At 48.0% G+C, this 13,537-nt stretch overlaps 1 protein-coding gene across 1 annotated transcript in view; it reads left to right on the top strand.

Annotated features, from left to right (window-relative positions):
* Positions 1-9,684, top strand: part of FBXO41 (F-box protein 41) — a 48,268-nt gene extending 38,584 nt beyond the window's left edge. Inside the window, exons 9-12 of the mRNA XM_063135697.1 lie at positions 923-1,041; positions 3,508-3,666; positions 6,985-7,100; positions 9,512-9,684. Coding sequence (XP_062991767.1) covers positions 923-1,041; positions 3,508-3,666; positions 6,985-7,100; positions 9,512-9,574 — 457 coding nt within the window. The 3' untranslated portion in view covers positions 9,575-9,684. The remainder of the gene's footprint in view (positions 1-922; positions 1,042-3,507; positions 3,667-6,984; positions 7,101-9,511) is intronic.
* Positions 9,685-13,537: the final 3,853 nt, after the last annotated feature.

The raw sequence follows: 13,537 nt of genomic DNA, 5'->3' as shown, positions 1-13,537 counted from the left end.
AGTGCTGGGCCAGCTGGTTCAATGGTCTCAGCGTAAGGTAGGTGGAAGCGTTGACCTTTTCTATATGAGGCTTTTATTGTGTGCTCGTGATTGCTCCTTCACGGTAGTTGGCGGGTCCCTTACATGACGTCATCGTTCTCCAGGCCCTCTCCCGTGCTTTGCAACCATGATGACTTTTTTTTCCTAATGAGGAAAGTGTGGTATTATTTAGAAAGGGCAGGATGAGAGTCTCGTGAAATTGCACCATTCTGCTATACCACAGCATCATTTAGTGGTTGTATAATGAAACATATACAAAGGCGGAGGAAGAATACCCCACCCCCCCAGAAAAAAGCACATGTGAAGGAGCCAAGCTTAATCCCACAAATGATCTGGAAGCAGAAGCCTTGGTAAAAGGGGCAGGATAAAAGCCTCGTGTAGAAATGCCTCTTGACACCAACAACTGCAAGAAGAGCAAACTGCCCCACATCGTAGCATAAAGAAAAGGGAGGCGGCATTCGAATGATACACACGGAGAAAAAAGAAAAGGGTGGCAAACTCCAAATTGGTGCCAGTTTGGAATTGATTATTATAAAATGAAAACATCCGACATAATTTGTAAAATATGTTTATATATACACACACACACACACACACACACACACACACACACACTGCCCACCTTCCTCCAACCGAATAAGTGTGATGAAACAGTCCTCTGGAAAAACCTACCGCCATTCATTACCCCAAAAAAATAAAACTGAAGTTAAATTACATCTATTTTCACTGCTCCAGTCAAGCTGTGCTGAACTCCTGTAAGCCAGGACAGATGACACATTCTTTTTCCTAATTTGTGCCTGCTAACGACATTATGTAAATCAGGATGCTTTGATCAGCTTCTCGTCTGCTTTCTCTCTCCCCCCCCCAAATAATTCTTTTCCAGCCAGCAACCAACCCGCTTCAGCAACCGCTGTCTGCAAATGATTGGCCGGTGCTGGCCGCATTTAAGAGCGCTGGGCGTCGGTGGGGCAGGCTGTGGCATGCAGGGACTGGCTTCATTAGGTAAATCTGGTTTTATGACCTCTGTGAACCAAAGAAAAAAAAGCAGAGGAGAGTGGAAATGGGGAATGTGTAGGGAGGGTCATTAAAAACCTCCCTGAAGCAGGGCTCTGCTGGTACCTCTGAGCTGAGGAGACAGTAATGCAGTATTGAAGAGCAAAAGGGCTGGTTGGTCTTTTTTAATTATGTCATGCATATGTTCACTGTGACCTGGTTCACATATAACGCTAACCCACAGTTTATTTAACCCATGGGTTGTTGAATTCTGGGTTGTTGTGATATGTGAACCAAACTGTGCTAACAAAACATGGTTTCTTAACCACAAACAACCCAGAAAGAGAACCCATAGTTTGTTGTCGGGTTGTGAACTCTGGGTTGTTTGAACTCTGGGTTGTCATAATATGTGCAACCAGAACCATGGGTTGTTTTGCCAGGCTGTAGAGGAAGCGAACCGCCCAGAGAGCTTCGGCTATTGGGCGGTATAAAAATGTAATAAATAAATAAATAAATAAAATAAGTGTCCAAGAAAGGTAAAAAGAACATAAGAGTATAAGAAGAGCCCTGCTGGATTGGCCTGTTGACCAGGGACCCACAAGCATGACACTGGTGCAACAGCATCTCCCACCCATGTTCCCCAGCAACTGGAGTACATAGACTTACTCTCTCTAATGCTGGTGATCACACACAGCCATCAGAACTAGTAGCCTGCCAAACTACATGACAGTACTACAGTGTTACAAAGACATTTGGGATACAGGGAGGGAGTGTAGGAGGAGGGAAACAAACAACCCGGGGACTGAGAAAACAAACCATGGTTTGTTTGAGCCACTGCCAGGGAAACCGGAAGTAGGGCAACAAACCATGGGTTAAATAAACCATTGGTTAGCATTGTGTGCAAACCCGGTCAGTGTCAGTGAGAATGCATGTGTCCAATGCTGCCACATGAGGCTATTGCTGGAGCCAAACGTGAATCCTAACCCCAGAGTCCTATGCTGGACCTGAAACCAGAGTGGGGAACGCAGCTGCCTGCCTATTAAAGAGGTGGATGCCATGCTCCGTCGACCGGGCATGGACAGAAGTGCCGGGACCAGAAGTCCCAGCAGCCTCTGGGAGTGTCACTCCATCATAATGTAGCATTAGTCTTCTGGGGGCTTCTGAGACAAAATTGTAACCTCAGTGCAGAAGCTTTCATGAATTCAAGCCCTCCCTAAAACAAAAACAAAAAAACAACAGAAAAAAAAATCAGCTGAAAGAGAGCGGGGGCAGTGAATTGGGCCACAAAAGTGAAGGTCATTTTTGCTCTCTCAGCCCTTATCCTGACTAGCCCAAAAGTGAACCTGTCAAAGGAACCCTAATTTAGTTATTTACTTATTTATTTTATTTGTTACATTTATATACCGCCCCATAGCTGAACCTCTCTGGGCGGTTTACAGAAGTTAAACACAGTAAACATTTTTTTAAAAAGTATACAAAATTTAAAAACATAAAAACAACAGTATCCATTTAAAAACAACAGTTCTGAGGTCCGTTAAAAAACAAACTTAGCGTTGTTAAGTGGTGTTAAATGCTTGGGAGAAGAGAAAAGTCTTGACCTGGCGCCAAAAAGATAACAATGTTGGCGCCAGGCGAGCCTCATCGGGGAGATCATTCCACAGTTGGGGGGCCACCACCGAAAAGGCCCTCTCCCTTGTTGCCATCCTCCGAGCTTCCCTCGGAGTAGGCACTCGGAGAAGGACCTTAGATGTTGAGCGCAGTGTATGGGTAGGTTCATGTCGGGAGAGGCGTTCCATCAGGTATTGCGGTCCCAAGCCATGTAGGGCTTTATAGGTTAAAACCAGCACCTTGAATTGGGCTCAGAAACGTATAGGCAGCCAATGCAAGCGGGCCAGAATCGGTGTTATATGCTCAAACCTCCCTGTTCCAGCTTCTGCAACATCTTCAAAGGCTGCCCCATGTAGAGGGCATTGCAGTAATCTAATTTGGAGGTTACCAGAGCATGGACAACTGAAGCCAGGGTATCCTTGTCCAGATAGGGGTGTAGCTGGGCCACCAACCAGAGTTGGTAGAAAGCATGTCATGGTAGCATCTCAGGTACCTCTTTCATGTTACAAAACCCAGTTCTGTGTAGCTGACTGATTCCCAAGAATGTTTCTTTATGGAATAAACTCCCCCCAAAAGGTTCGCCTGGTACCTACATTGTTGTCTTTTCAGATCCAGGGTGGGGGAAAAAAGCTTTTCTCCCAGAGAAAAGACTAATTCTGGGTTATTATGGCCGTCTTAGCGATTCCTGGGCCGTTTACTGTTTTGCATTATATTATAGTCTTTTAAATATTTGTATTGTAGTTTATATTTTTAATGGTTCTATGGCATTTTGGTGTGGGTGGGTGTGTTTTAACTGTTTGCAATCCACCCAGAGATCATTGGGTGGATTAGAGCTGTAATGAAATAAATAAATGCATTTCTCGTTAGCCCGGAACTGCATGCGTTTGCAAGTGCTGGAGCTGGATCACGTGACAGAGGTGAACCAGGAAGTGGCGGCCGAGGTGTGCCGCGAAGGCCTGAAGGGCTTAGAGATGTTGGTCCTGACCTCCACACCGGTCACCCCAAAAGCCTTGCTCCATTTCAACAGTGAGTGGAAACGCCAAACGGGCCATGGGGCAGGAGGGACGTGGAGGTAGGGCTGTGCACAACTCGCCCCCTGGCTCATCTCAGAGGCTGTTTGGGAGCCTTCAGAACGGCCATGATTCGGCACGGGGTGCTTCAGGGCAGGGCTGCCTTGCTTCGGACCCAAATCCGAAGCGGGTCAGCTCTCGTGGGTTTCCTGGGCACCCAATGAAGCCAGGTGCAAGGTGAGTTTGTGGTTTTAGATAAGACATTGAAATGTTCTTCTCATATAAGTTGCAATGAATTGCAACTTATATGACTGGGAGTTGGGAGATCCGGGTTCTACTCATAGAATCATAGAATCATAGAATAGCAGAGTTGGAAGGGACCTACAAGGCCATCGAGTCCAACCCCCTGCTCAAGGCAGGAATTCATGCTAAAGCATCCCTGACAGATGGTTGTCCAGCTGCCTCTTGAAGGCCTCTAGTGTGGGAGAGCCCACAACTTCCCTAGGTAACGGGTTCCATTGTCGTACTGCTCTAACAGTCAGGAAGTTTTTCCTGATGTCCAGCCGGAATCTGGCTTCCTTTAACTTGAGCCCGTTATTCCGTGTCCTGCACTCTGGGAGGATCGAGAAGAGCTCCTGGCCCTCCTCTGTGTGACAACCTTTTAAGTAGGTTCCCCACTCATCCATGGAGCCAGTGTGGGGTAGTGGCTAGAGTGTCGGACTGGGAGTCGGGAGATCCGGGTTCTAGTCCCCACATCTCCATGGAAACCCACTGGGTGACTTTGGGCCAATCACAGACTCTCAGCCCAGCCTACCTCACAGGGTTGTTGTTGTTGTGAGGATAAAAATGGAGAGGAGGAGGAAGATTACGTGCGCCGCCCTGGGTTCCTTGGAGGAAAAAAGGTGGGATATAAATGCAATAAATAAATAAATGTTCACTTTTGGTCACCGAGATGTTGCATCTGGAGGTCCAGCAAGACAAGGCGCCATTCACACAATTAGCAACTGCATGAATATCTTTTTAAAAATAAATGACATGAGTGGTGCGTGGGGCAATCTGGATTGGAACTCTGGTGTGGGAGGAGGCTTAAACTCTTTGCTCAACTGTAGTCCCAATCCAGATTGGGGGAGGGGCGCACCTGCTACATGAATTGGGCAAAACGTCCCATTTGTACCAATGGAAGCTTTTCTTCCAAGGCAAACTACAGGCACAGAGATCCCAGTCTGGACTGGGACCGTAGCAGGGGGGAAGGGTCCCCTTATTTCCCCTCCTCCGGGGTCCCAATCCAGCTCAGACCCTCCACAGCTGCAATTTACTTTTTAAAATCCATTCACGCAATTGCTAAGTGCATGCATGGTGTTTCATCTAGTTTGCCCCTAGCATGCAACGTTAGAAAGCCGTTACAGGGGTCTACTTAGGAGCTTATTACAATTACAGGTCTAGATCCAGACCTGCAGAAAAGAAGTCAAAGTGCTCCTATTTCCACCCCCTCCCCCATCAAGAGGTACAAAGCTTTAGAGATGCTTTACGGCTTTCTTTTCAGAGAGGACATGATGGTGAAAGCTTGACTTGGGCAAAGGAGTAGAGCATTTCTAGAGAATTTCACTGTTAAAAATAGCAGAAGCCAGCTTTATGCCCTGGCTGCTCCAGGCTGCACATTATAAATATCCAAGATGCAATCCTATTACCATACATGTCTACTCAGAAGCAAGGCCATTGTTTTCAATAGGACTTACTCCAAGGCAAGGCTGCATAGCATTGCAGCCTTATTGTTATTTACACGAATAATCAATTAGTAGTGCTGTTCACTGATTAATGCATTTTAGCTGAATTATCTGCCTGAGTTAATGAAGTAAATTAAAACTGAATGGGAAAGTTGCCAAAACTTCAATAAAGGTGCCTTTTTTAAAGATAAGGGCGAGATGTTTCCTATCATGGTTACCAGGAATTGTTCCCTTTAAGATTATTTTCTATCTCATTCCCTATTGCAGTAATGCTCCAGAGCCAAAGTAGCACAAAATAGCCTTAGCTCTCATCCCTGCTGATTAGATCGACTAATTCATGTATCTATTAATTGATCTGCTTTGCCAATTAATCTACTCATTAAAAGCCAGCAGCCCCAATAATTAAATAAAAGGGGGGCAGGAAGCAGTTTCTTTTCAAAGTTTTGTGTGATCTAAGCAAACTTCATTTTGCCCAGCTAAACCAGCAACTTCCAGTAGCAACTTGCGAAAACAGGGATTACAATACTACAAACGAGAAGGATCTTGGAACTGTTGCAGATCACAAGCTGAATAGGAGCCAACAGTGCGATATGGCTGCAAGAAAGGCAAATGCTATTTTGGGCTGCATTAATAGAAGTATAGCTTCCAAATCACGTGAGGTACTGGTTCCTCTCTATTCGGCCCTGGTTAGGCCTCATCTAGAGTATTGCATCCAGTTCTGGGCTCCACAATTCAAGAAGGACGCAGACAAGCTGGAGCGTGTTCAGAGGAGGGCAACCAGGATGATCAGGGGTCTGGAAACAAAGCCCTATGAAGAGAGTCTGAAAGAACTGGGCATGTTTAGCCTGGAGAAGAGAAGATTGAGGGGAGACATGATAGCACTCTTCAAATACTTGAAAGGTTGTCACACAGAGGAGGGCCAGGATCTCTTCTCGATCCTCCCAGAGTGCAGGACAGGGAATAACGGGCTCAAGTTAAAGGAAGCCAGATTCCAGCTGGACATCAGGAAAAACTTCCTGACTGTTAGAGCAGTACGACAATGGAATCAGTTACCTAGGGAGGTGGTGGGCTCTCCCACCCTAGAGGCCTTCAAGAGGCAGCTGGACAACCATCTGTCAGGGATGATTTAGGGTGGATTCCTGCCTTGAGCAGGGGGTTGGCCTTAAAGAATCGTAGAATCATAGAATAGCAGAGTTGGAAGGGGCCTACAAGGGGCCATCGAGTCCAACCCCCTGCTCAGTGCAGGAACCCATCCAAAACATACCCGACAGATGGTTGTATAGCTGCCTCTTGAAGGCCTCTAGTGTGGGAGAGCCCACAACCTCCCTAGGTCACTGGTTCCATTGTCGTACTGCTCTAACAGTCAGGAAGTTTTTCCTGATGTCCAGCTGGAATCTGGCTTCCTTTAACTTGAGCCCATTATTCCATGTCCTGCACTCTGGGAGGATCGAGAAAAGATCCTGGCCCTCCTCTGTGTGACAACCTTGTAGGCTCCTTCCAACTCTACTATTCTACGATTCTAATTATCTGAAATCCTTGGACATCTAAAAGATGAAATAGGACTAAGAGACCCCATACTTCAAATTAAAAGCATTTTTCTGTCCTTACAGGCGTTTGTCGGAACCTGAAGTCCATTGTGGTGCAAGTCGGAATTGCTGACTACTTTAAGGAACCGAACAGTTCCGAAGCCAGGAAGATGTTTGAGGAAATGGTTAACAAACTCCAGGTAATGGGATTGCAGTATCCTGCCACTATAAGCCCTGTCCTGCTACACAGCCTGGTTGCTGGATGCCTTTTTAATGATGGGGTCATCCTATAGGGGGCAGAACTAAAGGGAAGCTAGAAGAGAGGGTGGCAGGGACTAGGAGCATGACCAGTTTGAGTGATGAAGGGCCTACACAAGCCCTGAGGGCCTCTTTCAGTTGGGTGCCATATAAATGTAGTAAATAAACCAAGGGAAAGTTCACAGCAACTGTGTGCGTGGCAGTGGGGACTGGTCATGATCCGGATAGTGCCAGTGGGCGAGAGTTAACACATTCCCCAGTTCCGTTTGCCACTTTAAAGGCACAATCCTAGGCAGGCTGAGGCAGAAAACAGTCCTATAACTCCCAGCGTGCTGTCCAGGGAACGCTGGGGGGTTGTAGGATTGCGCCCTAATCTGTTATTTTCCCTGGTAATAAAAAATACACCAGGCCTTGTCTGTGTTTTCATTGCTGGGGTTAATAACAGCTTGGGAGCAGGGCGATTTTTCTTTGGGAAAACCCGCATGGCACGTGGGGGGGGTGTTAACCCCTGAACCGTGATCCCACCGTGTGAATGTTTTAAGGAGACGGCGATGCATTCACACACCACCACCACCACCACGTCTTGGTTTGCCCTGAGCCACCTGTCCGAGAAAGCTGCCAGCCAGACCAGCTAATTAGACAGAGATACAGATGTGGGCAGCATGCCCAGACAAACCTCAAGAATTTGGCCACAAACTCAGCAAACAAACAGTGAAGTTCGTCTTTATCTGTGCTGTGAAATAACACAGTTAACTCTTTAATGTCAGAGTACAAGACGTTTAAACATAAGGCAAAGTCCAGTTCCGTTCCAAAAGTCAAGGGCTTACAAGAGGTAGCGAGAGTCCACGAAACAGTCCAGAAGTTCAGGGATAGGAGCAGGTCACGAATTCCAAGCCAGTCCAAAGTTCAACCGGGATACAGGGTCACCACGATCCGAAACAGGAACCAAGAGCTTTCGCCAGGATGCTCAGATAATCTCCGGCAAAGTTCCTGTTGCTTCCCAGCTCTCTAAATACCCAGCTCCCTGGCAGCTACAGGTGTTCCCTATTGAGTTGGCGTCTAGTATAAATACGCAGAGATCTGCGCTGGGCTTCCTTTTCTGCCCTATGCTGCCTAAACAACTGTGCAGGTAAGTTTGTTGCTTCTCCCGCTGTGTCTTCTGAATTGGCCAAACTCCCTGCTGGTTTAATCACCGGCTCGCTGGTACTTGGCTCTGCTTCCACTTCATTCTCTGCGTTGACCCCACTCCCAGCTGGCACCAGTTCAGCAGCAGTGACACTAGCTTCTGCCTGTAAAGGTTCTGCTTCTTCCTCCTCTGAATCCATCCCCAACAACTCTTCAGAGGGCCTAACACCACCATGGACTCATGGCGTAGTGGAACCCCACTTGCAGGGACAGTGTGAATACCCATTGGGAGGCAGGGAGCCGTGGCCGTCGTAGCATGGAAGTATTCAACTAGCCACAAATGAGAATTGGGATTGGCTCAGAGGGTAGAACCTGAGGCCCAGGGCCCCAATCCAGGCCTCCATGGTTCCCCTGATAGCCACGCCCATTTCCTCCAACTCCACCCCTTCCCCCCATGCTCTAAAACATTGAACTGCCTCTCCTGTGGTTTAGCGACTGGCAGCAGAGCTTTAAACTAGAATATGCTGGTCTTTGGGGCCCTGCCCCTTTTTGTTACTGGCTCCACCCACAGTTCCCTTTGGCCCCGCCCACCGCAGGAACGCGGGCCCCACCAGAAGCTTTTCTGAAATGGATTTCAGCCCTTGGGATGAAAGAAAGAAATTCCAGATTCTTAGACTAGATCAGCCTTCCTCAACCTGGGGCGCTTCAGATGTGTTGGACTACAACTCCCAGAATGCCCCAGCCTGCTGGGGCATTCTGGGAGATGCAGTCCAACACATCTGGAGCGCCCCAGGTTGAGGAAGGCTGGACTAGATGGACCATTGGGCTGATCCAGAAGGGTTCCTCTTACATATATATTTGAATATCCCTGTCTGTCAGGGATGCTTTAAGGTGGATTCCTGCATTGAGCAGGGGTTGGACTCGATGGCCTTAGAGGCCCCTTCCAACTCTACGATTCTATGACTATATGATTCAATGAATCTTAGGACAGCAGCTTTCTCTGCTCCAAAATGGCTGCCAGTTGGTGATGTCATCGTGCAGTACCCTGCCGGAACGAACGGAGATCCTCTCTCACCTGCCATGAGCGGCTTCATTTGTGTCACCTTATTCAAGGGTTGGAGTTTCTTTGGCCCCATGTGTGTGGAATCTGTGTTCCCTGTGCCAACCGTTTCCCGTGCATGGATACACCTGAACCTGAATGCTTTCTCCCACGTTCCTTCTCTTCCAGGCCCTGAAGAAAAGGCCCGGTTTTTCAAAGATTTTACACATAAAGGTGGAAGCAGGTTGTTAACCCTTGCAGGAGAGAAGAAAAGGAATCACAGCTTACATCTTCTGTCCGCCTGTTACTAAAGACACCCCAGAGCCAGAACCAGCAGCCTGCAAGCCTCCGTTCTCTGGACCCGTGCCTTCGAAAGCAACCGGCCGGGCGCGCACGTTTTTTTGAGCAGGCCTTCAGGACCCGAAGTGACGGAGCTCCTTTTCCGAACGGGAGGGTAAGATGTATTGTTGAGACGATGGTGCTATGAAAACCAACAAAAGAATTTCTCAAGACTGCCAGAGAGGACGGTCCCCTTGTCCTCTCCCCCTGCTCTCTCTCCCTCTCCTCCTCCTCCTCTCTCTCGCTCTCTCTTTTCTCACGGAGGCCGCTGTGAAACCTTCCACTCACAACAGCTGGATTTTTTGTTTGCAGAGCCCTCCTTTAGTGTCAAAACTCTCTTTTTTCACCCTTCCGGAAGTTCAATAACTTATCGGCCAAGGGCGATTCGTCAACGAGGGCCCCCCGCGCTCTTTCGTTAAAATGACTGATGGCTCCTTCCATCCGCAAGAGGTGTGCAAAGCTCAGGCGGCTCAGAGCTCCTTTCTATCATCTTGTGTCATTTCTTTCCCAACCGACATTTTTGGGGTGGGATTCCTAGTGTAGGGAAAAGAAAGGATGCTATTTATTCTGATTTTTTGTATTAAAGAAAGAAAAAGGCAAAGCGGAATCAGGGGCATGTCATTTCCCTTACGACCAGACGCCACGGCAGCCAAAAATTCAGAGCCGCTGATGAAGCCGATGTACTCCCATCTTGAAAAAAAAAGAGGGCAGGCAGTTTCCCTCTTTAAACCAGAAGGAAAGCCACTTCCGAATCCTTGCACAGGGAATAAAGCATTTTGCCAGCAATCCGGTGGCATCATGTTTTCATCCGTCACCACCTCTCCTGAAACGTGGAAAGGATAACAGAGTTGGAAGGGAACATGAAGGTCATCTAATCCAACCCCGCTGCTCAACGCAAGCTCTGTGGTGCAGGATGTAGTTACACCATCCCTGACAGATGGCTGCCTGCCTCTGCTTTAAGATCTCCACGGAGGGGGATCCCACCACCTCCCGCGGCAATCTGGGGAAGGTGGTTCCATCAAGGGATAAACCGTTCAGCGCTGGAGAGCACGCCTCCACTGTCAAGCACGCCTCACTAAGCTGGCTTGCCAGAAAGTGGGGAACCCTGGCTGGTAGTTTTCTCCAAGGAGTTATAGCTCTTCAGGAGCCTTTTACCGGGAGCAAGAAACCACCCATGACCCAATTTCCTGGCAAAATGGCTCTGCTCCGGTTTGATTTCCTGAGGAAGAGGCCGCTTGAAATTTGAGCACCAGCTTGTCAGTCAGAAGACAGGGAGATGGAGCTTGCAAGGAACATACCGCCATGGTGACGGGCCCACAGCGGAAGCAGGGACCTCCAGCTAGCGAGTGGAGTCACGTTTAGCACAAACCTGAGAAAAACATGTCCTCGGTACAATCTACTTTGGAGTCCCTGGAGTAGTCAAGGGCCGGCCTTCAGAGAGGGCTGGGAGAAAGCCTTTTCCAGTTTAGAGCGACAGATGCTACACTGCACCTTCATCAGCTGAAAGTCAACAGGTGCTGCTTTTCCCCTCAATGCATCTTCATTTTGTGGGAGGGGGGGGGAAACCTCATCTGTCGAATTTCTGCCTGTTGTACAGCTGATGAAGGTGCAAGAGCCCTGCCAAAACCAAGGTGGCTACCCACTCAGATCCTCCCCTTATCAAGTAATTGTAGGGCTCCCTGTTCACTAGCTACAAAGAGAGAAAGTTCGTAAGAAAAGACAAATGGTGCCAAATATGGTGTGTGTGTGTGTGTGTGTGTGTGTGTTTAAAAAGCCCTGTTATAGGGAGAGGAGTTTCTCCCAAGGAAAATCAAGCATTTTCAGAGCTTTGTGTACTCTTGGTCAAAAAAGATGAATCAATATTTTGCACCAAGAAAACCCCAACGTTTTTTGGCAAGAATAAATTAGGCAAACTACATTTGATGTTGATGCAGTTCTAAAAATAATCTGGATTCTTCGTTGAGGAAGTTAAACTGGAATAAAGGCAATGGGACTTATGTTTATAGTGTAGAGACAAGGTGAGGGACAGCAATGGTTGAGGATTATGCCAACAGTTTTCAAATATTTCTTTTTAAATCTCGAACAGAGGAAGGGGATCACTTTATCCCACCGGGCCTAGGCCAGCTCTCAAAGTTATTTATTTATTTATTTATTTATTTATTTATTTATTTATTTATTTATTTATTACATATTGATATTGCCCAACAGCCTAAGCTCTCTGGGCAGTTTACAACGAAAACCATAAAATCCAGATAAAAACTTTTAGATCACATAAAACCAGAATAAATTACAGTCCAGGGAAGGCTTGTTGAAAAAGATATGTTTTAAGGAGGCGTTCAAAAGTTATTACATTTTCCGCCTCCCGAACCACACAAGGGTTGTTTTTTTTTAAAGAAGGTGGGGGCCACTACAGAGAAGGCCCCGTCATTGAGGTTCTTCATGGCGCCATTCCCTTCGTGTTGGGGTGACGAGCAGGGCCTCCTCTGAACATCGTAAATGTTGCCTGGGTGTATATAAGGGAAGGCGGTCTGCTAGGTATCCTGGTCCCAAGTTGTTTAGGGTTTTGTAAGATAATAGCATGACCTTGTACGTGGCTCAGTAGCTAACAGGCAGCCAGTGTGGTTCTTTTAACACTGGTTTTATGTGGGCAGAGCTAGGTGTCCCAGTGAGCGCCCTATCTGCTGCATTCTGCATAACTTGTATAAAAAGTTGGGGGAATCACCTGCAATCAGGTGAGCTCCCAACTACAACCTGAGCGATAGAATTCAGACACAAGCTTACCACGTCATGAACTCTTTGTGTGTGTGTGTGTGTGTGACAGCAAGAGGCAAGGAGCCACGGAGAACACAAACACCAAAGCCCACATCACACAAATGTGCGCTGCACGCATTTCTAAGACTTTCTAGGAGCTTGGAACTTGTTTTTCTTTTTAAACGTTTTGATTGGTGGGCTGACTACGGCGTGTTCCTCTGTGGGACTGACACACATATGTGGGATTTTTGATCAGTGGAGGCTGGCGGCTCTGATTTCGGTGGCGCTGTGATTCCATCCTGGGTTTTAGTCAGAACTAGCCAGCGCTCTAAAGGTGTTATCTCAGGTGTTCAATCCCAAGTGGGTTCAGTACCTTGGATAGCTCTTTTTAGAATGTTGGTTAGTTCTGTCTGAAACCCAGAATGGAATTACAGCCCCACTGGAATCAGTGCCACCAGCCTCCACTGATCAAAAAATCCCACATTTGTGTGTCAGTCCCACAGAGGAACACGCCGTAGTCAGCCCTCAGCGTGACTGATTTTTTGGAGAGGTGGAGTGGGGAAGAAGAAAGTGGGTATAGTTCAGTATTTCTACCAGAAAAGTATTCCCTTCATCAAGGGACCTTTGTGAAATTTAGGGCTGTGCATGGACCCCCCAATCCGATCCGATCCCGATCCGCAAATTGCGGATCAGGCCCGCTCCACCCCATCTCGATCCGCCTAGGGTCCACTCCACTCCACTGCGGAGCTCCGGCTCGGAATCGGAGCTCCGCAGCAGCAGGGGGCAGCGCCAGGTAACCCCCCCTCCCTCCTTCCCCTTACCTGCGTCCATCCCAGCCTGTCGCCAGCTTCACTAGAGCCTGCGGCTCAACCAGGAACTATAGGCCCCGCTTGCAGCCTACACTTCCGGGTTGAGTCGCAGGCTCTAGTGAAGCCAGTGACAGGCCGCGATGGACCAGGTAAGATACCCTGCCCCCTTACCTGGCTCTGCCATCATTGCCACATGGGCGGCAGCGGCGGCAGGGCCAAGTAAACCCCCCTTACCTTTTTTGCAGAGCTCCGGATCGAGGCGAAGGATCCGCCTTCACCTCGATCCGCTCCGCAACACTCCGCTGCTCCCCCGATC

Source organism: Elgaria multicarinata, chromosome 10 (genome assembly GCF_023053635.1).
Source record: "Elgaria multicarinata webbii isolate HBS135686 ecotype San Diego chromosome 10, rElgMul1.1.pri, whole genome shotgun sequence".
NCBI classification, from domain to species: Eukaryota; Metazoa; Chordata; class Lepidosauria; order Squamata; family Anguidae; genus Elgaria; species Elgaria multicarinata.
The sequence above is the reverse complement of the archived record's forward strand: the minus strand, read 5'-3'. Positions and strand labels throughout refer to the sequence as shown.